The sequence below is a fragment of the Ostrea edulis genome, chromosome 1, assembly GCF_947568905.1.
Source record: "Ostrea edulis chromosome 1, xbOstEdul1.1, whole genome shotgun sequence".
Lineage (NCBI taxonomy): Eukaryota > Metazoa > Mollusca > Bivalvia > Ostreida > Ostreidae > Ostrea > Ostrea edulis.
In genome coordinates, this window is record NC_079164.1 from 97,332,676 (window position 1) to 97,350,230 (window position 17,555).

Genomic DNA, 17,555 nt, shown 5'->3' on the forward strand with positions numbered 1-17,555 from the left:
TTGTTAACCTGTACATGCTCCCCCCTCAAGGACCCTTGATTGGTAAACAACAAATATAACACTATATATGTGAGCGATTATGTGAGCGGATCTAACATCTAATTTTAATATTAGACTGAACGATATCTTGCGTAAAACAAATAGTATTTCTAGTACAGCACTATAAAGCATTACGTTTATTCATTTATTTTGTTGATAGTTTGTAATTCGTAACGATAGTTTGTAATTCGTAACCAGGTACTTTTTATACAAGTTTCATAGCAAAAATTCGTTTTTAAAAAAAGATTGTTTTTGCGAAAATTGTTGAAAAGGAGGATGTTTTAAAATATTAATTTTTTTTTACCATAGGTTAATTTAGAAGAAAAATACCAAACAAACAAAACTTGACTTCGTTTCCCCAACATGCTGCATCCACATGCAGTTTGCAGTCTATGTAACCTGTAGTTAATGTTGTAAACTTTCTTTTCTTTTTTGAATTTCCCTCTTTATAAACTGGCTTACTGTTATGCCCTCTGGGCCCAAAATTGGAATAAACTTATCTATCTATCTATCTATCTATCAATCTATCTATATATATATATATATATATATATATATATATAATCTATCTATCTATCTATCTATCTATATATATATATTCTTATTATCATTATCTATATATATTCTTATTATCATTATCTCTGTATTTACATATCTCGACAGGAGTTTGAAATTTTATCAATAAAGTCAATAAAATGCACTTGATTGACCAAGCCATGCGTTATGCGTAAAGCGTATAGTGCATTTTATTGACTTTATTGATAAAATTTCAAATTCCTGTGATGTGTCTTTATTTTTTCTCTACATTATTGCATCCGGTTTCGTGTATTCGTCGGGATCGGTGTTAAGAAAATTTTAATCAGCAAGTATGGCGGGGGTTCGAAAAAAAGAAATAGTAAAATAGTTATTGTAATGTGAACATTAAATGCGCTTAATGCATATCATTGTCCGTTACTTCAGTAACCTATTTTGCGACCATGAGATTGCTAAAACCTGGATGGGTAACTCACGACGGTAAACTTTTATTTTATTTGTCAATGTTTGATGAGAATCATTTAATGTAGTTGCAACTGCTAACTGCGCTGCGGAGCAGGTGCATCTGAGACAAAAGCACTGTAACAGGACAGAAACGATACACACTTTTCTTGGCGTGGTATGGATTGCAATATTTATCGTGATACATTGATGGCAATACAGTTGCTTTCAATGCAATACATTTAAGGAATAAATGTGTAATTTGTTTTTTATTTTTGGGATATAAAAGTAATGGAAGTAACGAGTAATTTGCATTAAGTTACACAATATGCTTCTTTGTTGTATTATCAGTATCATAAATTAGAAATATTTGTGTCTTATAAAGTTGTTTTAGAATTCGCATAACTGTTGCCACTGATCAAGATATTGTTAAAATGGACTTGTAATTTCGCCATAATTACGGTACCTCGAATTACCGAAATGCCCGTGATTTACCGAAATGCCCCCAGAAATTACCGAAATACCCCATAAAACTACTGAAATGCCCCTTCCAACGTATAAATTAGAGCATATTTAGTTTATATATATTCAATTTTGATAGGAAAATGCCAAATTGTGGTTGTAAATATAGAAAATTGTGTTCAATTCTCGCATTAGCGATATTTCAAAGAACGATAACTCTAGTAAAAATCATATAACCTCTGTTCTAATCTAAGGAGCTATCACCTAAGTTTTTCTCCCTTTAATTCTCGTATCCCCCCCTCCCCCATATAATACTTGATTGAATTATTCTTTGTTAATTTTGTTCACTGTTTTATGAGAACTATAATTCTTTGATTAAGAGGTAAATAGTTGTCAAAAATTTTATCTGAGTTAATAATATCAAATACGTAAAATGTCTTGTTTCCTCTATTCATTGTTTCTTCTAACAATGAATGAAAAAGCATAAGTATTCGTATTATTTTTATTTCATTTAATGTTTTCAATATATAACATAACTGAACTATGTAAACAACATAAGAAAAGGACATTAACATTGTAGTGCATGTGATGAATTCGTCATAAACTTCATTAAAGGCAAATTTCGGTAAAGCAAACAGTCATTTGCTACAGTAACTAGCGATTATTGAATGGAATATATCTGGAGAGAGAGAAAAAAACCATTAAAAAGCAAACAATTATTTCCTTTTGAATGGCATAAAAAAAAATCAACAACAATAACCCAAAAAATAGTACAATACATATATATGCACGTACTTATAAAGCTCATTGTGCAATGAAATTTTCATTGGTCAGATTTCGGGTGTGGTTATAGTGAGAATGCCCAACAGTAGACACGTGTGTGGCACGTACGCCCTAAAACAACAAGCTACCGTTAAATTGTCAATTCGATTACGCACGAGGGAAGCTATATAACCACACAGGGCATAATCATGTTACTTAACAATATTGTTATCATGGTTTATGTATAAAGACATTAAATTATTGATCGTCGGCACATGGACTAAATAGTTACTAATACTTTTATATCTTTTTCCGTTTTTAAAAGCAAAAACCATTCTGTCACTGTTTACGGATTAAATGCTATCGTAAAGTCCGCGGATCGAATAACATGATTGTGCCGATAATATTTAGCTGCAGATCTGTAGCGTTATGGTTTTATATTCTTGTCTCTGACCATATAGTTATGGTTAAAGACAAGAATATAAAACCATAACGCTACAGATCTGCAGCTAGATAATATTGTGATCAGGCCTGGAGGTTATAAAACTTTTACTGTACTCATACTCAAACTCAGCCATTTTTGTTTTGAGTATAACTCTGAGCAAGCTTCGAAACATACTAAAAAAAAATTGAGTATGTACTCCATTTTAGTGTGAAAATGATTTTTTGAGTATAAGTGCAATTTAGAATACAGAGATGGAGTCTGAGTAAGAAAACATGTTCAAAAAAGTTTTATAACCCAGGCCTGGTTTTGTCCTCATGACTTAGCGCACAGATATATTAACTTAGTGGTGTTCCGGTGACCACGCCCATCGGGTATCTGCACATAATCAACAATAAATATATGGGGTAAGTGACTTGTACCATAGTTTACTATTATTCGTTATATTTTATTATAGCTTTCGGAAGCGCGGTCGCCTGTTTACAATATGATGCCAATTGTTATATATTTAAATTACACTTTGTACACCATATATTTCTATCATAATGACTTTCTATCACCGAAAAATGTATGTTCATTAATTGTTTTTAAAAAGCCGTTTTTAAAGTGCATATAAATGTTTGGACTGTTGGTTTTGATATTTTTATTTAACATTTACGCATTCTCCGACTTTTAATACCGGCATTGGCTTTAAGAATTGAAATTTAAATATTCAAATAAAATTCTTAGAACCCATATTCATGCATTTTTCTGTTTAAAAATTTAGCAATATATTCAACTGATGATGGTGGTTACTCTTTTGGAAATCCTATTTGATATCCTTCATTCTAATACATATTTTGACTAAATTGGCTGGAAAAACATTTACATGTATATAAAATAGATTTAAAAAAAAAAATGGTGAAACATAAGAGAGAAAAAATTAAGAATTGTAAGATGCGAAACCATAAAAGAAACACAAGTCTGATTCACTCTGTCCGTTAAACAAGTTTATCTCTCAAACGCATTCGTATCACGTGACTGGGTCTTTTATAAAACTCTTTATTAATGCTACCCGTATTTCTACGTACACGTGTTTCTCGACTTGAGGAGAATGTGGAAATAGAAAGTCGTTGGGACGAAACCATTGACGATATTATCTTGTATCAATGTTTAAGTGAGATTCAGTGTGAATATCTATAATGTATTTGGAGAACTTAGCCCGAGTCAGTTTTCCGTGTTTGATATGTGCAATTTTGATCTGAAGGAACTTCATACAGTGGACAGTGATGTTGTTGTTTTTTTCTTTCGAGAATGTGGGCGGGGTTTGAAGAAAAGTGTGGGTTATGTACAGATAACCCACACTTTTAACAAAAGAAAGCATGCCAAACTATGGTACAATAACTCGGATAAAATTTTTGAAAACTATTTTTCTCTTAAACTAAAGAATTATAGTTCTCTTAAAGCAGTGAACAAAATTATCAAAGAATAATTCAAACAAGTATTATGTGGGGGGGGGGGGGATACGAGAATTATAGGGAGAAAAACTTAGGTGAAGCACAGAGGTTGCAAGATTTTGCTAGAGTTATCGTTCTTTGAAATATCGCTAATGCGAGAATTGAACACAATTTTCTATATTTACAACCACAATTTGGCATTTTCCTATCAAATTTGAACATATATAAACTAAATATGCTCTAATTTATGCGTTGGAAGGGGCATTTCGGTAGTTTTATGGGGTATTTCGGTAATTTCTGGGGGCATTTTGGTAAATCACGGGCATTTCGGTAATTCGGGGTACCCCCATAATTATGTGTACATCCATTTGTTGCATAATAAGATAAAAGAATATATACATATTAATTAATTTGAAGAATTGTTGTTACAGTAATATATTTGACTATAAGTAATAGCAGAGCTGAATGAATACCCAAAATCAATATTTAAATACGTTAAATACACCTACTAACCAGAAAGTTAAATTATCTCCCTTTGTGATGTCAGCCAAATAGCTAAGTTTTCCTCTCTTTTTTTTACTCCATTGTATGTAAGAGGCTACAGTTGTGAATTATAACTAATTATTAAGTTTTCATGTAAGTTTATGGGTTACCCCACCTTTGACATTGTTGTAGTTGACTTGTAATTATTGATGGGGAAAAAAAAAGAACATACATAAAAGCTACAAATCAGAAAAATAGTGGACAAGGGGCATAACTTGCAGCAATTTGAAAGTGTTTATACAAGTATATATATAGGACTGCTCGATCTGATTAAAATCATTATTCAGGTCCTCAATCTGCTTAGCGACAATTTAAAAAAAAAAAGAGCGGATAGAGGAGCTGATTTTATTCAGATTGTAGGACTACTATTTTATTCGTATTTGAATATTTGTCAATATCATGTATGACTGATAATAAAATGTTACTTACTGTAACTGTGCATGTTATATTGATGAAAAAGATATTGAACAATAATCAATCTCATAAATCCTATAAAAATTCAAAATGATGTGCTTAGGAGGAGAAAGCATCCCCTGTTGACCGGCCATAACCTCCATATTATATTACTTAATGTTAACTATCCATTGTTTTGGGTAGATATACACTTATATTTCCAGATCAAAGGAAAGGAAAAGTTGATGTTTGCTAATTGTATGTTCTCTGATGAATAAAAGATACAATGTATTAAATTCTTATCTTAAGAGTATTCATTTCCAAATTTTACCTATGTGAAAAATTTCTCAGCTTAGAGCAGTCATTAATTTATCAAGATTAAAAGGCACTGCCAGATTTAGTTTTAAGATTTGGTATAGATAACTATAACATATGATTATTTCATTGTATATTGTAGGTAAACCAATATTTTCCATTGACATTCATCCAGATGGATCACGATTTGCAACCGGTGGTCAAGGTAAATCTTCTGAACTAGAGCATGTGAATATCAACTGATTTATAATATAGTGTTAGTTCTAAAAAAAAGAATTGTGTTTCCCTTGAACCAGAAAAAATGGACCAATGCAAATAATCTCATTGCTACTGTAAAGCATGGATCTAATGAAAAGTGATTCTGTGTCTATAAAAGGAATAAAATATGCATCCATTTAACATGTGTATAGGACAGTGTTTTACCTTTTTATGCCCCAGTAATTGGAGATAGGTTTTGGTTTGGTCCGTCCATCTGTCTGTCTTGCTTATTTTACATCCCTTTGAGAAGTTTTTACTCTTATTGAGACTTCACCTGCTGTAGGTATAAAAGTACCACAAATTTAGACCTATGCTTAGTGCTTAGGGACGTAGCAGTGAGAGTTCTTTGACGTGCCAATGCCTGCCGCAACACGGGACCTCTGGTTTTTAAGGTCGTGCTGATTCTCACCTCTAAATGCTGAGTGTTTGGCAAAGACACAGTCACTACCCATGTTTACGTCTGAGGTTTGGCTGCCATGGCACGAGCAGGGCTCAATCTCATGACCTCCCCGTTATGAGGTGAATGCTCTATCAATGAGCTTCCTCGGCAGGCTGTTTGTCTGCTTGTCTGTAAAAACTTCAACTTGGCCATAACATTTCAATGGATGGTGATAAAAGTGCTTTCATGTTTCACATGTGTATTCCTTGTGACAAGACTTTTATTTTTGTACCAAAATGTTTGACCTCATGACTTTGAACTTGGAGTTTGGTCATGCAGGGACATGAGTGTTTCACAAACACATCACCTTGACAGGTTTCAAATTCCATTTTAGCTGAATGAGGGCCTTTTTGTCCATGATTTTGTTCAGAGGATCATTACAATTTCATATTTCAGCAGACCTTTGAATAGATGAATCAATGTTCAGGATTTGATTAAAAAACAACTATTAAGTGATATTAAACCAGGAACAGTCTCATCTAAGGAACAAATAGTAATTGTCTGTTCCCATTTTCCTATCAAACTTTGCTGACCATCACTGTATATACGATAGAGTATATTTCAGGGACTTTGTCAGTGAAGAAAACACATAGATACAAATTATGGACACTTACAACCTATTACAAAGATAGGTCTCTACACTGATTATTTCATGTTTTCATGAAGAAGAAAAAAATGCCACTTTAAAGCCCTGAAAATTTATCTGATAAGAAAGGTGGTTGGGAATTTTTTTTTAGGGGAAAGCCAGTTGTGGCAAATGGAAATACTGTTAGTTTCTGGTTAAATGCATTTTGTCTGAACTTCCTTTTGTAGGTGATGACTCAGGGAAAGTTGTCATTTGGAATTTTGAGCCTGTCAGAGATGAAAGAGCAGAGAATGATGAAAATGTTCCCAGAGTCCTCTGTCAGATGAATAACCACCTTGGTAAAGCTTCTTTGCTTTGATTATACCATATTCTCAGTGCAATATTCCCAGCAGCATATTCCCAGTAACATATTCTCAGTGTCATATTCCCTGTGCCATATTCCCAGTAACATATTCCAAGCACCATATTCTCAGTGCCGTACTCCCAGTGCCATATTCCCAGTAACATATTCTCAGTGCCGTACTCCCAGTAACATATTCCCAGTAACATTGCCAGCACCATATTCCCAGCACTCTATTCCCTGTACCATATTCCCAGTAACATTGCCAGCACCATATTCCCATCACCATATTCCCTGTAACATATTCCCAGCGCTTTACTCCCAGTGCCATATTCCCAGCACCATATTCCCAGTGCCATATTTCGAGCACCATATTCCCAGTAACATATTCCCTGTACCATATTCCCAGTGCCATATTCCCAGTGCCATATTCCCAGTAACATATTCCCTGTACCATATTCCCAGTGTCATATTCCCAGTAACATATTCCCAGCACCATATTCCCTGTACCATATTCCCAGTGTCATATTCCCAGTAACATATTCCCTGTACCATATTCCCAGTGTCATATTCCCAGTGCCATATTCCCAGTAACATATTCCTAGCACCATATATATAGCTTTAACTGGAACAGGCCAAACACTTGGACATCTCTAACTAAAACATGACTTGGACGTCATAAATTTGATATATTTTCAGAGTCAAAGTGTTTTATGATGTTAATACGATTGTATGGTAGAATTAATTTGATTTCACTTTGTGTTTTTTCGACAGCCTATTTGATTTGTGTGGGATGTTAATACGATTGTATGGTAGAATTAAATTGATTTCACTTTGTGTTTTTTCGACAGCCTGTGTGAATTGTGTGAGATGTTAATACGATTGTATGGTAGAATTAATTTGATTTCACTGTGTTTTTTGGATAGCCTGTTTGATTTGTGTGAGATGTTAATACTATTGTATGATAGAATTAAATTGATTTCACTTTGTTTTTTCGACAACCTGTTCGATTTGTGTGAGATGTTAATACGATTGTATGGTAGAATTAATTTGATTTCACTTTGTGTTTTTTCGACAGCCTATTTGATTTGTGTGGGATGTTAATATGATTGTATGGTAGAATTAATTTGATTTCACTTTGTGTTTTTTCGACAGCCTGTGTGAATTGTGTGAGATGTTAATACGATTGTATGGTAGAATTAATTTGATTTCACTTTGTGTTTTTTGGATATCCTGTTTGATTAGTGTGAGATGTTAATATGATTGTATGGTAGAATTAATTTGATTTCACTTTGTGTTTTTTCGACAGCCTGTGTGAATTGTGTAAGATGTTAATACGATTGTATGGTAGAATTAATATGATTTCACTTTGTGTTTTTTCGACAGCCTGTGTGAATTGTGTGAGATGGTCAAACAATGGAACGTCCTTAGCATCCGGCGGAGATGACAAATTGATCATGATATGGCAGACTTCTAGGTATCAAACCAATTTCATTTTTTTTTTATGGCCCTCAATCGAAGATTCGGTGGTATATAGTTTTTGGTCGGTCTGTCTGTCTGTAGCAAAAAACATTAACCTTGATCATATCTTTTACACCATAAGAGATAGAGCTTTGATATCTGGTGCAAGACCTCCATTGATAGCAAAATCTTTGACCTGGTGACCTTAGCATTGACCTTTGATCTGGTTCCACTTTGTTGTAATCCAGAAGCTTCCGTGTTTCACAAGCACATCTTGTTTTTTATTGTTTCTGATGTGAATATTTCATATTCTCTGGCAATGGGGCAAATGCAACTGTATATCTACTCTGATGAAAAATTTAATATAAGATGTAGTCATCAGTGGCAGATCCAGGAATTGTAGTTATGGGGAGTGCCACTTTATGAGGTAGGGGGTCTGGGGGCCGTCTTGAGGTCCTCAGTGGGTCCAGTGGTGAAGCCCCAGGAAGCTCGTGGATTTGACAGATTTTATAGGGCTTGAAACATGTCTCCTATTTAGTCATTTGTACTATTTTCTATTATTTCTAACAAGATGAAATTAATAAAACGACGCAAATTTTAAGGATTTTTGGAAAAAATTAAGTTCTTCCAATGAAGTAATTCAAGAAATTAAAAAATGTTGTCATTTATTTCTCCGGGAGTGGAAGAAATCATTGCTTCCTTTATTGTTTAGTACATTTTTCTAAACAAGATACCACAATTTACCTTAAATTTGAAAATTTTAGGGAGGCAGCGTGCCCCCCCCCCCCCCCCCCCCCCCCCCCCTTAATCCGCCACTGGTCACATTCTTTGTAATCATGTCTACTCTGACGAAAAAGTTGATAAAAAGTTCCATCACGTTCTTTGTAATCATTGAAGTCTATTGGTAACGACTTTCAAGGAGGAATACTATACCAGAGAAATTTGAAATGAATGAAACGTTGAGGATATGTACAATAATATTTTGAAATGGAAAACTTTCAAATTTACTTTATTTAGTCAATAATGCAGTTTTATTAGAAAGCAATCTTAAAAATTTCAAAACCCCTGCAGGACTCGAACCCATGATCTACAGTTCAGTTGTCGATGTGCTAACCTACTGAGCTACTCAGTTAGGCAACAATACTTAAAATGAATAGACCAATATTGCTGATATAGTTTATATTTTCATTCATGTTTTAAAAGGAAGTCAGCCATTATGACGATGTAGATACCTCCTTAAATGTTTATGATAAAGATAAATGTTAATCATGCATTGCTATAAAATTTGTATCACCTATTAAAGTATTTAGGCTGATGTGAGGCCTGTCCAAAAGGTTTGTGGACAGAGGCTCTTTTGTTATTTCAATTGGGTTTGAATTTACATACTATACATCAAAATGCTTGTTGTGAAATTCCAAGTCAAAATAAGTTGTTTTTGAATGTTTTCACTTAAATGAAAAGATTGCTGCCCAAAAAAAGGTAACAACCTTCCTAATTAAGTTTTTGCATTCAAATGGTTAAATATATTTTTTTCATAACAGGTCAAAAGTAGATATAATTAGCTGTGATGTAATAGTATTGCAGTTATTGACTGTGTTCTTGGACAACTATTTTGTTTGACCCAGGGACGGATCTGTTTCCCAAAGCCGTAGGCTGAGGGCAACAGATCTGTTTGAGGATCAACAAAACAGCTGTTGTCCGAGGACACAGTCTATAACTGTTTTGTTATACACCTTCATTCTTTTTGGGTTGTTTTTTCTAGATGCAGTGTGATTGCATACATTTATCACCGTATCCACTTGTTTAAAAGAAAACATACCTAATATCCTAAGTAATAATTCTATTTTTTGTGTTTCTGCTTTGCTTTTCATCTAATAAATTCTGTATTTCATCATCAGCTAAATCAACCGCCATTATGTAAACAAAGCAGCTGACTAAGAATAATGTGACTTGCAAAGCCAATAGAAATAGGGCAGATTATTGCCCGGTCAACAGTTCGTAAACTGCTGACCGGTCAATAGACCATGAGTGTGAGAGTTGGTTTAACAGTTCTAATGTTGGTTCTAAATCGTATTAGTTTTATATAGGAAAAAAATGAAGGTGTATAACAATATTGGTTATTTGATGAATAAGTATTACTGTGAATCTATGTTTATGTATGAAGTTTTATGAATGAACAGATGTTGTAGATTGCATATTTTAGTACTATATAATGAAGCTTAAAATCCAGTCCCAGAAAATACAATTTTCAAATGAGAGAGATTTATTATTTAGATTTGATAAAAATTGTTATCCTTTGTACAGGGCTGGGGTTGGTCCTTCATTTGGCTCCGGGACTCCAACCTACGAACAATGGAGGCCAGCAGCAACACTAAGAGGCCATTCAGGAGGTAACCGTACTCTGTCAATCAAATTTAACCGTACTCTGTCACTCAAATTTAACTGTACTCTGTCACTTAAATTTAACCGTACTCTGTCACTCAAATTTAGCCGTACTCTGTCTCTCAAATTTAACCGTACTGTCACTCAAATTTAACCGTACTGTCACTCAAAGTTTTGTTCACCTCAAATAAATTTGATGTGTTTGTCATTCAGTCTTTTCACATTTTCAGCTCCTAAAACCACTCGCCCAACTGAATTTTTTTGACAAAGCCATTTAATTTGATACCCATGAATAATGATTAGTATATGAAAGATGCAATGTTCTTTAATCACCTAATAGTTTTTATGTTCATGTCTGAAATGACCTTGACCTTATTTTAATGTATTTCAGATGTCCTTGACCTTGCTTGGTCCCCCAATGACAGCTGGATGGCATCCTGCAGCATTGATAACACAATCATCGTGTGGAATGCTGACAACTTTCCAGGTAGAGGAATTGTGTACATACGAATATGTGAAGATGTAATACATGCTTATTTCATGGTCCTAGCAGATCAATAAGCACAGCAAAGTATCTGATATACATACATGTATGTACAGTAATACATGGTTACAGTAACCATGCTTATAATGAATCCATGCTTACAGCAAAGCGATTTCCATTCCCTGTAGTTTTTAAAAGAATTTTTTCAAGGTCATGTTTACTTCAAATTCTCAACTGTAAGTCATATGACTAAGGTGATGCTAGGGGTATGTACAATTTTTCCTAGGTCATGTCCATTTCAAGTACTCAATCAAAAGTCATGTTGATAAGGTTGAAAAGTAATTTCTTAAATGAATGTTTAGTTTTCTTTCTGCAGCTCAAGTTACAGTAATAAAAGGCCATGATGGTTTGGTGAAAGGTGTCACGTGGGACCCGGTGGGAAAATATCTCGCCTCTCAGGTAATGTCTTAAAACACTTGTCAAAATGGACTGACAATTGTAAATTTTCATATTAAGATAGTTGATGCAAAAGAAGTAAAACCTATCTGTTGGATCACTATTCCAGTAGTGACCATCATTCTCTGACATTTTAAGGTCACCTGAGTCACTCAGATAACCTATTGCTGTTGGTTTTCGTACGTCGTGGTGTGCCGTTTGTTAACAATTTGACATTTTTAACTTCTTGAAATCTACAAGGCCAGTTGTAACCAGTTTTGGTGTGAAACATCTCTAGGACAAGAGAAATATAAATTGTGAAATATATGACCTACGGAAGACTTACAAAAATATAGGCTATAAACATCAAAACTAATATGATTTTCTCATTAAGCATGCCACAGATATCTAATATAAACAAAAAAGTTTTATAAAAATAAGTTTTAAAGTGTATTTTCAAAGCTGGGTAGGAGCAACTATTTTTCTCTTTTGACGACCTAGCGCAAGAACGATAACTCGTATAAATGTCATACTTGCAAATCAGCTGTTCAATTAATAATCATTTCTTGTATATTTTCTTTGTTAAAAGATCGGAAAAATGTTTCAAAATTGTATCTTAAAAAATAAAAGAAATGAATAACAATTGAACAGCTGCTTTGTAGATATATATTTACGTGAGTTATCACTCTTGCACTAGGTCGTCTAATAGAAAAAAATGTTCCCCATACCGAACTTTATAAATACACTTTAAAATGTATTTTTATCAAAATTGTTTGTGTTTATTTTATATTTGAGACATGCTTAAGCAGAAAATCATATTAGTTTTGATGTATATAGTTCACATTTTTGTAGGTCTTCTGTAAGTCTTCCGTAGGTCTTCAATTACCCGTAGGTCTTCAATTAGGTATGCCCGTCCCGAGTATTTGACACGTCCGAGTTCAAGAAAGTTGTCTGCATTAGTTCAAAGCTTAAAGGATTTGTTGTGCATGTACAATGGATATTGTGATTTATTTAATGTTTCTCAAATATTGAATAACATATTTCCAGCATGTATTGTACAAAAGGAGACACAACACTTCATCATTTGCTTTCTTACCACAAGCATTGCATTTTTTAGTTACACTGTTCAAGTAGGCTATACATAAATACTCTTTACAACAAAATGTTTATAAGTTTTAGAAAATATACATGCAGTTCATCAATGAAATTTAAATCTCATGTAATTGTGTATGTAATATGAAATGCATGTTTATCATTCTTAAACAGATTAAATTTAATTTTTAATGAATAATAAATTATGATGCAACACATTGTATTCTAGATTTTTAACTATAGTGTATTATTAATTTTATTTTACAACTATTAAAACCGTACTTGATATTCTTAATGATAAATTCCAAATACATGTAGTCATTTTCTCCATTGTACAAATTATTTGCGAAATTTATCAATTAACTGCGGAAAATAGGCAACCTGTATTAAGAGACCACCTGTCATATGTGACCTTTTTTCCATTCTCCGTTGGACAGTCTCTTAATACAGGTTTGACTGTATAGGCGAATGCTATGTACGGTAAGTCTTAATTTTCCACTTTAAAGATGGTCCCCAAAAATGTGTTCTAAAAACTATGAAAAATGGAAGGGGAGACATTAGTTTTAATGTGCTAAAACAATTCTACCTAGTTTTTTCTTAGTTTCTTTCGCAGTAATGGGAGATAAACTAAATGCATGGTTGTGATGTCCTCTTCTCAAATTGTGAAATTCTCTGCCCATGGGTCAGTTTTAGACTTGTGGGGTGGGGGTGGGGGGTCAAAATGATTTACATGCTTCAAACTTCCATTTTTCCTTCTTCTGTATAAATTGAATAAGAATTGTATGCATATTTTGAAAGATCATTAACATGTGCACAAAAGACTCCGTATTGAGGCGTAAATGCAAATATGGGCAATGATACTCAGGTGACTGTTATGGCCCCTGGGCCTCTTGTTAATGTATTCCATGATTTTTTTTTCAATTTGATATTTTTTGCAGTCCGATGACCGTAGTCTGAGAGTATGGAGAACTAGGGACTGGAAAGAAGAGGCAAAAGTCACAGAACCATTTACAGAGGTAAGATCAAGTAACACGTTTTGTTTGTGTCTATCCGACCATCTGTTCATCTGTCTGTCTGTCACTCTTTTGTTTCCAGCCTATATCTCTGAAAGTCCTTAAGCTTTTGCATTGGGGATCCGGGTTACAATAGGTCCTCAGTACCCCCTTGCTTGTCGTAAGAGGCGACTAAATGGAGTGGTTCTTCGGATGAGACCGCAAAAACTGAGGTCCCGTGTCACAGCAGGTGTGACATGATAAAGATCCCTTCTTGCTCAAAGGCCATTTAAACGCCGAGCATAGGCCGAAATTTTGCAGCCCTTCACCAGCAATGGCGACGTCTCCATATGAGTGAAATATTCTTGAGATTGACTTTAAACGATATTCAATCATTCAATAAATCTTAAGCTTTTGCAATGAAACCTCATGCAATAACTCCCTATGACCTGAAGAAGACCCTTATTGATTTGATGATAACTTTAGTTTTCTCCAAGCTTTTACAATGACACTTGAGGTGATGAATCTAAATTTAGAGATCAAAAGGTGAAAAGTCAAGGTCACAATTCATATAAGGTATTAAATAGTTTTATACTGTGAAACTAGCCCTCTTCCTTTCCTAAGTGTTTACTTTTAAGTGTGTGAGGGTTTGTATTTTGAAAAGAAGAATGGTAATATAATTGTAAACATAAAGTCAAAGTTTAAACTTGCCAATTGACATTGTAATCAAATTGATGAAGTAGTTAATGGAAACCTGCAAATAGGAAATTATTCTTTACGAAATTGATACAAAAAACAGATTGAAAGTTTCTCTTTTATGTTGTAAGTTAAATCAGCATGGGGATTATTTTAATTTACAATATTGCATTGAAAATCATGATAAATGACACTAAACATAAATAAAATTTGTAACTTGGTTCACCCTAATGATGATGTGAATAATTTTTCAGTGCGGGGGAACGACTCATGTGCTTCGTTGTCATTGGTCACCAGATGGCGCCTACATCGTGTCTGCTCATGCTATGAACAACTCTGGACCTACAGCTCAAATTATAGAAAGGGACGGCTTTAAAACCTCCCTGGATTTTGTAGGACATAGAAAAGCTATAACTGTGGTGGTGAGTGTGGTTTATGTTTCATTGTTAAGGCACCTGAGAGATAAGCAGGTGACTGATTGTGGTACGTGCCTGTCAGTCATTGTCAATCTCATGGCATTCTCTGTCCTCCATTGACTTCAAAAGCCACTTAGTTTCTAGGAAGTCAAAAATGTTCAAAACATTTTTGAATTCATAGAAACTAAGTGGCCAATTTTTAATGAAATTTGTAATGCATCTTCTTAGGGAGGTTAAAAGGAACAAAAATTGTCTCAATAGGACTTTTCCATGGACCAAAAGCATCTAGAAATAGCCTGATTCTTAAAACCTTCCTTTTTTCTCCTGAACACCTTGCAGAGAAGCAGTGTTCTTTATTATGATGAATTACGGACAGGGGGTTTTGCCCTAGCATGGAGCTATAAAGATCATATTCTAAAATTGCATTCCATCTTTAAATTTCTTTTTCTTACTCAAGAACTTTTGGATCATAAACAAGGGCATAGTATGGATTCTTTTATCAATATTATGATAAACTTGATCACTGCTTCAGGGTTCAGAGCCTAAAGGTGGGTTTATTATGGTGCATTATACAGAAGACGCATGCTATCTTTGATGATCTCCTGCTATACTCCTGAACACCTAGCAGACATACTAGGTGCATAGTTAGGATAAAAAGTATAAACACTGTACCCAAACTTTTGATTCATTACCTATGGATGGTGCGGTCAATTCCCAGGGCAGGGCTATAAGTATTTTTAAAAAAAATCTTTATAGAGTACAACAATTGGAAATGCACTCATTGCACCATTAAATTGCAATACATCTAAATTTTATTTCTGTGGTCTCGGGAGGTCATTATGAATCACAGGACTTGTTTTTAAAAGAACCAAAATTTTGATGTCTACATGTATGTTGATTTGATCTTAACAACATGTGTAATTTGGTAGATACATTCCACAATATAAGATAAACTGTTCATAATAAAACAGATTTTGTACATGTACTCACTGTAATGAAGATATTGCAAGATAAAGACAAAGATGACTTGATTAGAAGGTGTTGTGAAATTTAGAACACTTCAAAGACTTCAGAATTAGGACTATAAAAAGTTTTTGTCTGAACAATATATGAAGCTGGATGAAGGGTTATTTATTGAGAATATGATGTTCAAATAGATAGCCAGTTGTGAGAGTGTACACTGTACCTTGGTATGTCTTATTAACAACTTGACGCTATCATTAATTAGTACTGATGATGCATTGACAGTGATTATAATTTTGCGTGATTGATTGCATTGAGATGTGAATACCTCCAGTGTTATTAAACAATACTATTCTCGATGAACATTTTTTCAGAGATTCAACCCTAACATATTTTCAAAGAAAATGAAGAAAGGATTGGAACAGGTAAATTTTTTACTCTATTCATTTGAATATTAAGATATTATTAAATAGTAATTGTTGATATACACCTTCAGTCTTTTCCCCATATAAAATGATTTCTATTAAAACATGACATTTTGACGGTTAAGTAGAACACCCTCCCCCAGTCTTTTAACCATTTTTCTTTGGACTGGTCAATCAACATTAACTGGAAATGTTACGCTCAGTTGATCTTTTGCCTGATTGCCTTCAGATCTTTTGCCTGATTGCCTTAATTTCTTTTGGTTATGTAAGCAGGGCCGTCAATCTCTTTGAATTGGGTCCGATAAATGGACCCTTCCCAATTGGGAAAAACCCCCAAAATTCCCAGTTTACTTATCTAGAAATTCCCAATATCACAAACTGTTACATCGTGTGTATAAAAAAAATTAAATTGTGTTAGTTTCGTTTTTACTTATAACTTCTCACGCATTTTCAACAAGGCCCGAAAAGTAAAATTTCCCAATTTGACCCAAAACATCGATAATTTTCTCAATCTAATGGGACCCGGACCCTGTACCAAAAAGGGACAGTGACAGCCCTGTGTAAGTCATATTTTAAAACAGTCCTGAAAAAATGACTGGGTTTAAGGACAGCAGCAGTTCTGTTGCCTGAGGCAGCAATCAATCATTATTATATATACATGTACTACTCCAGGAAAACTTAATCAGAAGTATTTGTTGATATATATCAAGTGAGCACATTTCTGAAGTAATTTGTTTCTTGTTTGTGCTGTTGCTTTCTGCAGAATAAGGAAAGGATATGGGTACCCGATGAACAACAGACAGTGAACAGTTCCATTTTAAATTACTTTGTAATAATGAGTGTCCATTTTCATACAGGCTCAACAATACACGTGCTGTGCCATTGGGAGTAAAGATCGGTCACTTTCTGTTTGGGTAAGAGTTTCTACAGTACATCCTGTTTCTAGGTCACCAGAGTAAAGATCGGTCACTTTCTGTTTGGGTAAGAGCTTCTACAGTACGTCCTATTTCTAGGTCACCCGATGATGTACTAAAGATCGGTCACTTTCTGTTTGGGTAAGAGTTTCTACAGTACATCCTGTTTCTAGGTCACCCGATGATGTACTAAAGATCAGTCACTTTCTGTTTGGGTAAGAGTTTCTACAGTACGTCCTATTTCTAGGTCACCCGATGAGGTACTAAAGATCGGTCACTTTCTGTTTGGGTAAGAGCTTCTACAG

At 34.1% G+C, this 17,555-nt stretch overlaps 1 protein-coding gene across 1 annotated transcript in view; it reads left to right on the plus strand.

Moving 5' to 3' along the window:
• Positions 1 to 882: 882 nt before the first annotated feature.
• Positions 883 to 17,555, plus strand: part of LOC125671859 (protein HIRA-like) — a 35,565-nt gene continuing 18,892 nt past the window's right edge. The window contains exons 1-11 of the mRNA XM_056139537.1: positions 883 to 1,053; positions 5,510 to 5,572; positions 6,878 to 6,988; positions 8,377 to 8,467; positions 10,756 to 10,841; positions 11,225 to 11,320; positions 11,694 to 11,776; positions 13,783 to 13,860; positions 14,787 to 14,954; positions 16,286 to 16,336; positions 17,194 to 17,250. Of these exons, the coding sequence (XP_055995512.1) occupies positions 1,017 to 1,053; positions 5,510 to 5,572; positions 6,878 to 6,988; positions 8,377 to 8,467; positions 10,756 to 10,841; positions 11,225 to 11,320; positions 11,694 to 11,776; positions 13,783 to 13,860; positions 14,787 to 14,954; positions 16,286 to 16,336; positions 17,194 to 17,250 (921 nt within the window). The 5' untranslated portion in view covers positions 883 to 1,016. The remainder of the gene's footprint in view (positions 1,054 to 5,509; positions 5,573 to 6,877; positions 6,989 to 8,376; positions 8,468 to 10,755; positions 10,842 to 11,224; positions 11,321 to 11,693; positions 11,777 to 13,782; positions 13,861 to 14,786; positions 14,955 to 16,285; positions 16,337 to 17,193; positions 17,251 to 17,555) is intronic.